The sequence below is a fragment of the Acomys russatus genome, chromosome 8 (genome assembly GCF_903995435.1).
Source record: "Acomys russatus chromosome 8, mAcoRus1.1, whole genome shotgun sequence".
In the NCBI taxonomy this organism is placed as follows: domain Eukaryota; kingdom Metazoa; phylum Chordata; class Mammalia; order Rodentia; family Muridae; genus Acomys; species Acomys russatus.
Genome location: NC_067144.1, coordinates 55,682,882 through 55,696,700, shown reverse-complemented (window position 1 = coordinate 55,696,700; position 13,819 = coordinate 55,682,882). Strand labels below are relative to the sequence as shown.

At 35.4% G+C, this 13,819-nt stretch overlaps 1 protein-coding gene across 1 annotated transcript in view; it reads left to right on the top strand.

Annotated features, from left to right (window-relative positions):
• The first annotated feature begins 642 nt into the window (after positions 1-642).
• Samsn1 (SAM domain, SH3 domain and nuclear localization signals 1) overlaps positions 643-13,819 on the top strand; it is a 48,984-nt gene continuing 35,807 nt past the window's right edge. Inside the window, exon 1 of the mRNA XM_051150370.1 lies at positions 643-806. Within this exon, the coding sequence (XP_051006327.1) occupies positions 750-806 (57 nt within the window). The 5' untranslated portion in view covers positions 643-749. The remainder of the gene's footprint in view (positions 807-13,819) is intronic.

The window sequence follows — 13,819 nt, the reverse complement described above, 5'->3', positions numbered from 1 at the left end:
TATTCCTATTTAGAGTTAGTAAATTTAATCTATCCTCCATATTATGGTAGCTTTAGGAAGGATTAATCTTATTAAACTACGAATTGATCTTTATTTATAAATGTAAAATTATATACCTAGAAAGACAAAAACATATGTCATATTAAAGAAAATTAGGCAATGAAATTGAAAGGGAGCAAGGCGAGGTGCAAGGGAAAGTCTGGGAGGAGGAAAGTAAAGAAGGGAAATGAAATAATCATATTGTAACCTAAAAGAATAAAAAATATAAAAATTTAAAGCTGAGTTCTATAAATCGTGTCTAATTTTCGATAGTGAAAAGCCACAAAAATTTGTCTGATTTCAGTTACTAGTTCAGATATTTTCCTCTTGTACCTTTCTATTAATATGTTAAATTCTTTTATTTTTATAAAAACTGAGAAATAAGTTTTGTTTTTCAAATCATTATATCCTTAATAATTACCTTAGGCATGTCAAAGTTGTGAGATAGAAATTATACCATAGAATATAGCACCGAGAAGACAGTAAAGAGTTACCAAATAATTACGGTAAGGTAGGACAGGGGAAAAAAAAAAAAAAGAAACCTTTAGCCAAGCAGACACTGAAGTCACATCCTGACCAAAGGAGGAAGTGTCACATCACGGGCCTCAGAGCTATCAGATAGTGCTCATCACGGAAAGCAACTGTTGCCTGTTTTCAGTTGTCTCTGTGACAGCAGAAACTGCACTTACTAGAGGTGGCCTGAACTCAAAATGCTAAGGAGGAAACCATCCAATGCCTCAGAGAAAGAGAAACAACAAAAACCGAAGGTAAGGAGATTTTTCTAACATTGATATATAAGCCAACAGTTCTTACTAGCACATACATACAAATGCATGCCACATACAAATACACACACACACACACCATATATATACCCCCACACACAAACACACACATACAAACCCACTCGAACACATTTTCAAACATACGTTCACATTGGTAGCATACACACCACAACAAATCACACACACGCAACCCTACACCATCCCCCCAACTACATACAAGACACATGAATTTTTATCTCTTACTTCTAAGTTAATTCAAGTAGAGAGCTGAGTGCATCAAAATACATACGGAAGAGTTCACATGCTAGAGTTAGAAGCCAATGGGAAATTATGGTCTTCACAATTGTGTATTAGATTCAACCCTTTATATTGACAGCTAAGATTGGGTTCATATATCTTTATAGAAATCTGTTTGGTGATCTCTACTTAACCATTAATATCGTGAATTCTCTGTGCATTTTTCATTCCTTGGTTGTTCAGTGTCTTACCAGTGTCCTGAAGGAATTATTTTATCTGTTACATTTTAGACATTTAACATACATAATTGTAAGAAGACTGTAAAATAGTGAAGTTTTTGGTTGATTTTTTTTTTCTTTTTGTACTTTGAATGTTAAACTACGATATCTTGTTGTAGACATACAGTTTTACATTGTCACTAGAGAAAGACTTATGTCCTGTTATGGGAAGCAACAAAATCTATAGGTTAGTAAATTTGATAAGCCAGTCTTATGTAGAATGTTCTTTTATTCTTTCTCTTGGTAACAGCTGCCACTAAAATAATATAGTAAAAGCCACGTCTGCATTTTATTACAGAACACTAGACTAGTTTGACTGGTAACATTCATTTCTTTTGTACAAAATTTGATGTCAAAAATTTTCTGCCCTATTTATACATTCCTAAGGTTTCTTAAGTTCAATCTTTTTACTGCTTGTGAGATAAATAGTAGTTGATTGTCAATGTTTTTAAAGAGTTGATATTTTGTTAACAGCTTTTATTTGTCATTGTCAGAGAAATAGTTTGGGAATTGATTTTCCTTTTGAAGTACAGTGACAAGGAACAGTGCTCAATGCTTTGAAATCCTCTCCAAAATATCTTAAATAAAATGAGAATAAATTATTTCCAAATGTAAGAAACTAAGATTAGATAATTTTTTCTAGTATAAAAATAAAATGAAGGTTAGACAAGCATCTTATAAAAGAATAGCATGATAACATGTTGCAATTTTTCTCTTTTACTCCTAAAATGAAAATTCAAAGCAACACATCCCAAAATATAAAAAAAAATCTTTGAAAGCATCACTTATGTTTCTTCATATGATTATTATTTTTATGTAAAATACCTATGATTAAATGAAACATTCAGTTGACAATAGCTTTGAAAGAGAGTCCAAAAAGTAAAATGAAACAGTAATTTTATTCAAAATGTTTCAAATATGACATTTGACTATGCCATGAGGACTGTATTACACAGTGTGTTATCAGTGTATTCATGTTGCTAAGCTGTCTTCAAATGATCGTTTATTATTTTGCAATGAGATTAATTATAGTAATTACTACAACACATTTGAACTATTGTCATCTTATTGACTTCTACATATATAAAGTAAAAGTATACTGATGCACCCATGAATAAAATATACCACAGAAAACAGTCACATTGCAGGCAGAAATGGATTTAAATTTTTTACTAGGAAGACAATATTCCTCCAATTACTATGCCTCAGAAACAACTCCTACCAATTCATATTTTTTTTTACCATAAAAACTTTTGTGTATTTTATGAATAAAGAGTGTAATCCATAGGGAATGGTAAGAATACATTCTATCCTGATCCCTACACAGATGACTCGTTGCAGGAATACAAATTGCCCCACATTTGAGGAGAGAGTGTGATGTCTGTCTGGAAAGACACAATAGAGCTACCAAGAGACTGGCCTGAAGTACAGGATGTTACTCTTTATACTGATTATCTATCAGATAAGATTTTCCATATCCTGACCCACAGGCCTTCTTTGTGCTGTGCTCTCAAAAGTATGAAGAGGATTTCCTGTTTTTTTATTGAGATGTCAAAAAAGAGGGAAAGGTTATTTCACCATCTGGTACATTTTAAATCTATAAATTGAAGGTTGTTAATGTAGTTAGGTAGTGTAACACTGTGTCCATAGGCTTAATCCTCTAGCATCACATACACAGGAAAAACCTAGTACACTTAATGTTACCTTTAAATAAAAACCTAATACGCTTTTTATTTAAATAGAATACCAGTGGGTACTGAATTTGCTGGGAGTAAGAAGTTCTGGAATGCAATTGTATAATGTAACTAAATGTAATTAAAATCTAGCATCTTCTAATAAAATAGTAAGTTGGAGAGTACATCTCACTCTATAAATTGATTTCTACGCAAGCAGGATAATCTCGTTTTTTTCATCCAAACCTATGTAAAAAAGGACGGTGTGGTGTCTGTGCTAGTAATCCCAGAACTGGAGAGGCAGACACAGGCATAGCCAGACTGGAGTATGTTGGTCAGACAGCCTAGCCCAGCCGGCAGGACTCAAGTATTGAACCGCCGTTTTGAATCCCAAGGCAGGCAGCACCCGAGGAGGAATAATACCAGAGGCTGTCCAATGGCCTCCACACACACATACACCTTCATGTAACAGTGCACTCACATGTGCACACACATAAACCCACACAGAAGAAATAAGCTGATAAATAGTTGAGAAGGAAAAAGACATGTTTGATTAAACATTTACAAACTTTACACATGTATCAAATCATCAAATGGCACAGACATACGCACAATTTGCATTTTAATATATATCAGCTAAAAATGAAGGTAGAGAAATTGACTTTGTTATTAGCATTTTCCAATAGATTCTATAGTCATGGCACTAAAAAATTCAGAAATCTAATGTATAGTAATAGATTTTTAGAGAATGCTACATATAAAATAATGCATTGTTTTCCTTTGATTATAATACTTAACAGTAAATACATCAATGAGTAAAACTTTAAAGCCAAACTATAGTTATGCCGCATCTTGTTTTATCATGTTTCTTCATATGAGGTACTCTCAGATGTAATGCTCTATAATGCTTTTTTGGCTAAAGTTTATTTTATTTAAGTAGCTTATATGTAAGATGACTATCATTCAAATATGTTATGAAACATATAAAGGTATAGGTTAGGAGTCAGAAACCAAAGATCTTCCATTTTGGGTACCTAAGAGTATATGAAGACCTATTATAAAATAGCTAGCTACCTAGAATCAGAGGTTAATAAATGCTTACAAGGTTAGTATGCCCCAAAACTCCATCTGGCATATAGGTAATTTCCAATTAAAAGTGAAACCTGATGAATGATGGCTAAGCATTCTACATTTAGTTTAGGTAAAAAAAATCGTGCTTTGTATACCACATGTTCCTTCTTGAGTTTTATTTTGACTGTTTTAGCACTAGCACTCAATGCTGACAGTGGCTTTAGACATATAAAAACATATTCCACATGCAGACTCAAAAAGCTTTTTATCTATACTGCTCACACGATCTATAAGTGACCAAATAATAATGTATACTTTTTCTCATGTTTACCTAACGTTTGTTTTTGCTGCCTCTTTTTGCTCTGTAACAGTTGCTCTAAATGGATTTTTCTATTCTAATACTTGTTACAACTCTGTGAGAGAACAACTCTTATCCAGCCTCAGGAATGAAAGAGCAAAGGCACTCAAAAGATTATGTATATTTAAAAAAGTCAATCACCATAACCAAAGACACATAGATAAAAATGTGTCATATGAAAAACATATATAATTTCCACTGTTATAATACTGGATGTCTTAATGCTGCTGTAAGGCCTGCCACTGTTTGTCTTACCAGATGAAATTTAAAGGCACCAGGAAGACCACGTCCTTAGAAACGTTCGTACTTTTAAAAGCAATTTAGTGATTCTCTTCTTCTCCAACTAAATTCAGTAATTGTATCCATGAAATCTCTCCAGGTACTGCATCTGTCTAAATTTCAGCAATTAGAATTGTGTGCATTTTTTTCTCTTAATGCCAAATGGTTTTAAAGAAATCATTATCTAATGCTGAAAGTGAAGCCTTGCATATTACTTCTTTGGTAAGCTTTCCAATGGAGTCGGCTCTCTATTCACTATAATTCTTGGTAGCAAGGTGTGTGTGTGTATGTGTGTGTGTCTGTGTGTCTGTGTTTAAATCCATTTTCAGTTAATTTTTGAGCATTAAAGAACAACTCCAATATGCCCAGGACTGTGCAAGATCCCTAGAGAGTGTATTCTCTCATGGTCAACCTTTGTTCCAGGTGAGAAAATTTGCTAGAAAGTTTAAAAAGAAAAAGGGAATGGACCATGCAGATGAAATTCGGAACTGTGATTAGGACAACATGGACTTAATATGTCTGTGCATGGTAACCTGTGCAAATACATTTTGACCAAGGTCTTCTCTGAGTTAAGGAGAGTCAGCACCACTGTCATTGTAAGGGGAAACATTGGAATAATGGCACTTCTTGAAATAGCTTTTTTAAAAAGGTTCTTTTTAATCTAAAGTGCATACAAAATGAGACACCATTAGTGTCACAGATGCTAATTTTCACTAGCAGTGACTGAAGTGGCATTCTTTCCCATTTGCATTTGATCCCAGCAATGATGAGAGGTGATGAGTTGATTATGAGCTGTTTTCACTGCACTGCCCGCTGTGCAAATTTATGCTCCTAGACAGGGATGACACATAGTTGTGGCATTAAAGAGCCGTTTGCATTGGTTTTTTGTATCAAGACTGTTAAAATTCACTTTAACTCTTATTTCACCAGGTACAGGGAAATGGAGGGTATTTTCATGATCTGATACTGACTTGAGACAAGACATTTGCATGAGGGGCATGTGTCCATTGATTGTTTTATGAATTCTTTAAGAATTTTGTACCTCCAATGCCCCCCAAATACACTGCAGATATTATCTTAGATCTGTCCAAATTTTAGCATTTGGAAATGTGTTCATTTTTTTCTTATTGGTCAGAAATAATCTTTTGGTTAGAAATAATCTTTTGTATCTTTATTTTTATGACCCACCAAATCCAATTTGCGCTGTCCACATATCTGTGGGATTAGGGGTCATCCACTGGAGTGTGGTTGACCTGCCAGGGCCACACCTTTGAAGAAAACTGACTCTCTCTTCTTTGGGAGCCAGCATCTGTCATTAGCTCATCAGTTAGCCTTGGAGTTTTGAGACTCCACCCACAGTGCTAGAATGTTGGCTAACTTTCTCTCCTGCCGGTCTCATACAGACAGGCACAGTTGCTGCCAGATCATGGAGTAGGGATTCTGTCATGTTCAGAAGACACTATTTTGCTCTTTTCCTCCCAAACCTCTTACTCATTCTGTCTTTCTACTCCCTCCTTCATAATGGCTGCTAGAGCTGTGTGGGTGGGGTGATACAGATGTCCCAATTGTGGCTGCACAATCCTCTGACACTTATCTCTGCAAACTGAACAGTTATGCACTAACTACCACCCCTTGCACAGAGATAGCTGTCTGATAAAGTTTTGGAACTGCACAAATCTATTGGTATAAAGATAAGCATTTAGAAGACACTTTGGTTCTATGCTCACTTAACAAAACAGTACTTTTAGGGTTAACACTGTAGCCTGTGAACTCTTCAAGTATGGATTCTTGAGTAGATGTACAGTACCAGGCTTGGATTTCTCCCTATAAAGCAGACCTCAAATCCAATCAGGAAATAGTTTGTTACCCTCCCATCCCTAACATCACCCCACCCCACCCCACCCCTAAAATTTGTGCCTATATTAGATAAACCATGGGCATATCTGACCATGTTGTTCATTAGTGTAGTTTATAGAGCGGGTAGACCATTGATAACCTGCTGCCCCGTAGTATACATAATATCTTCCTGTATTATGAGAGCTAGCCAATAGAAAGGATGATCCCTGGTCACTACCAACTTGATTCCCCAATGTCCTTTGACCAAAATGTGTGGTGTCTACACAATAGGGTCTTACCATAAAGTTCTGAGTGGTGATGATAGGTGGAACACCACTGACCAACAACTCAAGGGACATATCCCACACCAGGTTCTAGCAACTTTAAAACCCTTTTTAAGATCACTATAACATAGCCTATTTCCCTCTGATTTATAAAGGACATGTGAAGTATTTCATTCAAGGTTAAAAAAGTATTTTGGATTTTACATAACAGTGTTTCTATAACCAAATCTGTACCCTACTATTCTTGCTGCCATTTCTCTTTTGATTTAATTTTAATATGCTAGTTTAGATAAACCCAGATGACTATTTAATTTTTCATATAATAGGAGTTGAAATATTGTGGATCCATCAAGGGAAGTAGCATCTTGAGTGTGCTGTGGGAAAGACTTAGAATCTGCCATCTATTTGTACGGATGACATCCCTCTCAATGTATACCCACTTTAAATGCAGCAAACATTAAGCGTGCTACTGTCCCATACCATCCTTGCATTCAATTTGGGTCCACATCCTAAGAAATGGCTCAATTTTACTGCTCACTGGTTCAAAAAAAAAAATCACCCATAATTGATATACAACTTTCCCCTCTTCCTTCAAAATACATTTTTCTAGTGAATTTTATTTTAAATTTTAGGGCACTTCAATTGAAGGATGAACTCATAGTTCATTGTCAGATTGATTAAAATTATGAAGTATTTTTTAGATATGAACATTTTTTCTAACGAATCACTAACTTGCTTTAGATTTTCCCAACTTAGAGAATGTAAATCCAAAATCAAATTTTAATCTCAAGCAAGTAGCCACATAGATTGCCAGTAATTAGAAAGTGCTAAGTCAGCATGCAGGAAACATCCAAAGACAGTGAGAGAATTAAGAGAGTGTGGCTTCGTCTTGTTATACTATCTGAATATTACTACCTCAACTACTATTTCACTTGGTTCGTTAAAACTTGATTTCCTCAAGCATCTGTCTCTTGTCTTTCCCTACTTTAGTGAAAAATGGCTTCATTATTAACAGGGAATAAAGTTTTCAAACAATGGAATCAATTCTATAAACAATATATCTAAGGTCTCAAGTTAAGTATTACCAAAATGATCTATTTCTCCCACTTGCTAATTATTAAGAATTCAGGTAGTATTTTTTTTTTCTTTTAAAGAAACAAGCCACTCACATTTACTTCTTAGTAAAGAAAAAAAAAAAAAAAAAAAAAAAAAGGCTGTCTTCCATAAAGAAGAAAGGATGTTTTGAAACTCAGTGGTGGGAAGTGGGGGGAATTTTTCTGTAGGTGAAGAAAGCCACTGTCTCTACAGTGAAGTCAACCTCATCCAAAATTAACATGTGAAAAGGCTCTGCATCCAATGAGGTCTTCAAGAGAAGAATCTGTCACAGAGCCTCCAGTCCTGGCCAACAGAGGATGCCCTATGTTGTCTGCATTTCTGCTTGGGTATCCCTTTCCTTCCTTTTTCTCTGACAGCATACTACAAAGAAACCAGTAGGATGTGATTAGGGAACACCCTAGTGATTAGTTTAGTTCATGATCTCTTTGAAGTTCTTCACACAGACTTATCTCCCGAAACACTCAAGTTAGAAGACAGCATAGCGATTTGGGGCAACACAGTTTAGCCAGTAGCAGTCAAAGTGCTCCCACTGGTAGAGGTGAGAGTTGGTTTTCAGCTTCTTTTCTCCCAGTTATCTTTGATTCCTTACTTCTGAAAGAGGCGCCATACTTGACCTGCACTCCAGATCACATTGCGTGCTTCTCCTTTCTCACGCCCTCCTACCCACTTCACCCTCTCATTTTTCCTCATGCAAATGTACCTCTAATATCACCCGGTAGCCTCATGAGGCATCATTTAAAAGCATATAAGAAGAAAATCTGTTCTATACCTTTAAGTGGTGCTTTACGGTTACATACTAGGACATTCTGAGGTGCTTTACAAAGATACCCACTGATGCACAGTCTGCTTAAGGGGGTTCATAAAGACTTCTGTTCCTGATGCTATGACCATGCTTTCTGCTGCTTTTACTCTGGAATATCTCTGTATTCATGAACTCATGTCTTTCTGATTACCTAGCCGCTGTCATCTTAAGAAAGCCTGCATCAGTCACTCCATCACAGAGTAGGAGTAGAACAGTAGGCAACATGGACTAGAGTCACACAGAACTGGATTTGAAGGCGTGAATCTGGTATTTCCTAACAGGAGGATCGTGGGAATTGTATTAAAGCCCACTGGAAAAGGAGGACAGGTTAAAGCCTGTCTTGTAGGCATGTTGTATGTTATTAGCACCTGTATGCTTCTTGGGCTAACTACGTTCATTAGGTAATCTTTCCATCTTTTCTAATTAGTAATACTTATTCCATAATTGTTGCTCTACTTTCTTGGTTATAGTTTGTTTCCACCCCGACTATCTCTCCTATGAAGAAAAGAAGGTAGATCTTAGTCGTATTTGTACATTTGTACTCTTCGACTTGTAGGGGAACTCAAGAAGAATTGAACTCAGTCTTTCTTGCTTCCAGACTACATTGGCTTTCTTTCATTATTTATTTATTTATTTATTTATTTATTTTTTGCTGACTACCACCAAAAGCATTTATAGAATACAAAACTGTAGTGATTTCTCAGTGTATGCGCACTGAGTGTGGCATGACTAATGGGTAATATTAGTCATTTACGGAAGTAACCTACTTCAGAGATGCCTAAAAAAAACCCGTTGTTGATAAAGATCTGAACAGCACACGCATAAAAACAGAGCAACCGTTTCTAGAACCAGAATGTAATGAAACGAAACAATAATCAAATAGAGTATTATAACCTAAAGACCGTTAGGAGGACAGTGTTACTCTGTCAGAAGCTGTGTATATATATAATATGAGGACAGTGTTGGTTTGTAGGGGCAATATATATGTCTATATAATATGTATATTTTATATTGCTATATTTTATAATATATAGCAATGTATAATATCTAGCAATAGAATATATATAATGAGAAAGAACCTTATCCCCTTGCCTGCAGAGATACACAGGGCAGCAAGGATCCCTGTTCACTGACATGAGACGCTACTTGGAAAAACATCATGTCTCTAGTCTTTCTGCCACCTAGTTGACTTCACCATTATCTAGCTATACTAACCAGTGTGGTGCCCAACAGCAGTCTTCTGCCTCAGGTGCCACTTCTTCCCGGGGAGACATTTGCGTTATTTTGAAAGAGGACTTTCTCACAGTAAAGATACGTGACAGTGCCAAATTTTGGTGTCCTTGTTTATAAGTGATTCAATCAGAGGAAGTTGTTTTTTTCTGTAAGCTGGACAAAGTCCCCAGGTCTGACCTAGAGACTACCCAATATGTGCATTTCCTAGAAGGACTAACTGGTGTCACTTCTAATAGATTTTCTTTATGTAGTAAAGTGAAAAATAGTAAATAATGAGTTTTATTTCTATAATTATGCAGTGTCACCATCTAGAATAAGACTCAAGATAGTTTTACCCATATATGAAAGCTTACCTTATAATACACAGTGATTAGAATTAGATATTAAGCTCTAAAGGACAACATGGAATTTGACAGGGTTATTTCTTGGATATTTTATTCTTACTGTCGACTTTCCTTTGTAATGCTTATGCTTATGTATGTTCTGCGTTAGAACTGGATCGCCATTCTTTTTCCTTTGCTTCAGTGATAGCCCTTGTCTGGATTTTTAAAGTTAGGGTATCTACATCTTGCTCAAAGATTAGGACTAGCTCATTATTAATATCTACCAATTTTAAAGTAGCCATTAACAATGTACCAGATGTTTACAATTTAAGAAATATAATTCCTTCAGAAGTACGTGTAACTACAATTATGAGACATGACATTGTAGGTCATAGAGTGTTCATAAGCTTAATTTATTTTTATTACAACTATGAACTCCTCAATATACTGTAATGCACATGCAGCCAGATGAAAGTTTGCTGAAAGAAAAAAATTAAAATGATAGATTTAGTTGTAGTAATACATGTCTTTGGTAATGAAGAAATCCAATATTCTCTTTAAAAAAAAATCTAGAACCCAAGTTTTCTACTATTTTTCCACATATACCTTCCTTGTTTGGGATTGCATATCATATATTTACCCCCACATAAACATGTCTGTTCTTACTAAGAAAAAAAAAAAAGTTTAAATTCCTAAGCCCTGTGGCAGCAGTTGCTGCCTGGGAAGAGAATGTTTATAAGCTTTATGATATTAACTGCAGCACTCAACCTCAGGCAGCATAAAGCATGCAAAAAAGAACTTTCTGTCAGTTTTATTATTTCTAAAAAGGTTCCCCTTGAAGCAGAAGAGTGACCTTGCTTTGCTGAGCTGACATATGCCACTGGATTAATGGTGGAGCTCGGCTGAAGGGAAGCTCACAGACACATTACAACTCCAGAAGCCAGGCTGGCAGGGACCATTAATCAGGGCCACCAAAGGCATACATCAAACCCACCCACTTAAAAGTAGTAAAAATGACTTAAAAAAACTTTTTGAGAATTAGCTTATTGTTTGTCATTACTCGCGTTCAAGGAGATCACTGCGTGACTAAAACATCCCTTGCAGGGACCTTTAGAAAGGTCATTTGGTACCCAGAGGCCACCTGAAAGGAGAACATGTTTCAAGCATAGAGGACTCACAGGGTGTTTATGCTCCCGAGTGTCTGACGGGAAAATTACTCCACAGACTCTCTCTCCCCAAGTTAACTCCCAAGCCTTTAACTATGATTTCATAACCCTGAGTATAATGAACGACCTTGACCTCTTTGTGATTATTATAACAGATTATAGTAATACATGATATAGTAATATACTACATATTAACATGTTAATCATAATATAGATTTAACTACAGTAATACATGACTGACAAGCTTCTTAGTGGATTTTTCAGACTCCTAAATTTTAAATCAACATGTTAAATGATTGAATATGTTAAAAAAAAAAAGTGTCCTATGCTTGGAAGCACCACATCCTTCTGTCATTTTGATCATGATTTCATTAGAAATGTTCAGGGAATTTTCCACCTTTATTGAAAAGGTTTCTGTTTTTGTTTGTTTTTTGGTTCTGTTTTGGTTTGGTTTTTTGTTTTGGTTTTTCGAGACAGGGTTTCTGTGTAGCCTTGGCTGTCCTGGACCTGCGTTGTGGACCAGCTGGCCTTGAACTCAGAGCCTGTCTCTGCTTCATGAGTGCTGGGATTAAAGGCGTGCACCACCATGCTTGTCTTTGTTTTTGCTTTTTAAAAGACGCCTGAGGTTCTAACTTCTAAAATGAATTGTTCAGTAAGCAAGAAGGTAATTTACTCTTATCTTTATTGAACTCTCTTAATGCCTAAATTTAATTGGTTTAGCTTCTGCTTTTTATTTAGATTAATGCCATTTTATATAATACTACAATGTAATTTCATTTGGAAGCAGTACAAGTTGAAAACTTAGACACACTAAGAAAACCAGAAAAAAGTGTTTTGTTTTTAATTTTTGTGTTTTTACTTAAAATGTTGGCTGATGTAGCAAGGCAACAATATTTAAACTTCTTGTAAATAATAGTTGCCTTCTCTCATCAAGATCTTAAATATTACTTTGACTGTTAGACATATCATACACAAAATATTACAATGCAGAGCTATCTGTCTTTGAAGTTTAGTTATGTGGCTAAATAGTTAGAAGTTTAAACTCAGTAATGATATGACCACATAAAATCATATTTAATACCTGCTCACAGATTTAAAAAATCAAATACGCAAAATAGTTATCTCCTAAACTTACTGGAGAAGAGTGTATGCTTTTTTTAATTAGAAAATTGAATCATCTATCCTCTGTACAGCATTTCCTGTACAGCAGTGAACAGAAACTAAGAGTAGTTGCAAGAAGGTTGCTGAAGGAAATTGCTTAGCTTTTGGTGAGGACGGTGAATACGTAAGCCCTGTTACCTTTAGTTCCTCATGTGTTTACTTCCTACATCCTATATCCTCCCAAGCATTAACTGTAACCTGTATCTTCTGTGGACAGGTAGCCAGGAAGCTCTTTAAAGCTAGAAATGGCTTTTGAGCATTTCTCAATACGGCTCCTTACAAAGATTTAAAACAAAATATCCATACTGGTATACTGGTATAAGAGTTCAAAATGTCTTGCTAATGTTGTCGAAATATTGTTGTCCATTCAAACAATAAGAAATCTATTGAAATAACAGTGTACCAAATTTTAAAGAATTAATCATTAAAATGATTACATTAATATGACAGTATTTTTTCTTTTGTCCCATAAAGGCTGGAGAGGGAATTATAGCTTACATTAGTCACATTTTGGTCTCCTAGAAGCACTTTTCACATATAGTAAACATACCAACACTTTTTTGCTATTTTACTATTATTTAAGCAATATTGCCTTTCAATTTGGTGATTTGTAAGGAGCATCTCAGTAAAGAACTACAGAATCTTTTAGAATACAAAAATAATTGTGTTGATTTTAGATAATTTTATGTACAAAACTTTTTATCATTTCATGTAATGTTCTGCAGAATTAAAATTATAGGTACGGTGCTATACATACATGCAGGATAGTGTTGTCAAGATTCAACTTTTTATGAACATGTGTATGTGTGTGTGTGCATGCATGCAGAGGCTGGAGGACAACCACTAACATTCTATACCTCATTTGGGACAGGATCTGCGGCCTGGTCTCAGTAATCAGGCTGAACTGGCTGCCCAGCAATCTTCAGACATCCTGTAGCCTCTGCATCCCCAGTGCCTGGCATGGCACTACACCCAACTCTTTCAGTGGGCTTGAGGATCAAACATCCTTATGCTTAACAGTATGGGGCTTTACTATTCAGCCATACCCATCTCATGGTTCCTACTTCTAAAACTTATAGTTCCTTTTACATTTCATAGATTTTTAAAGATTGTTCATAATAATTTTTGCCACATGATACTTTGTATTTGAAAAATATATTTAAAACATATCAAAGTAT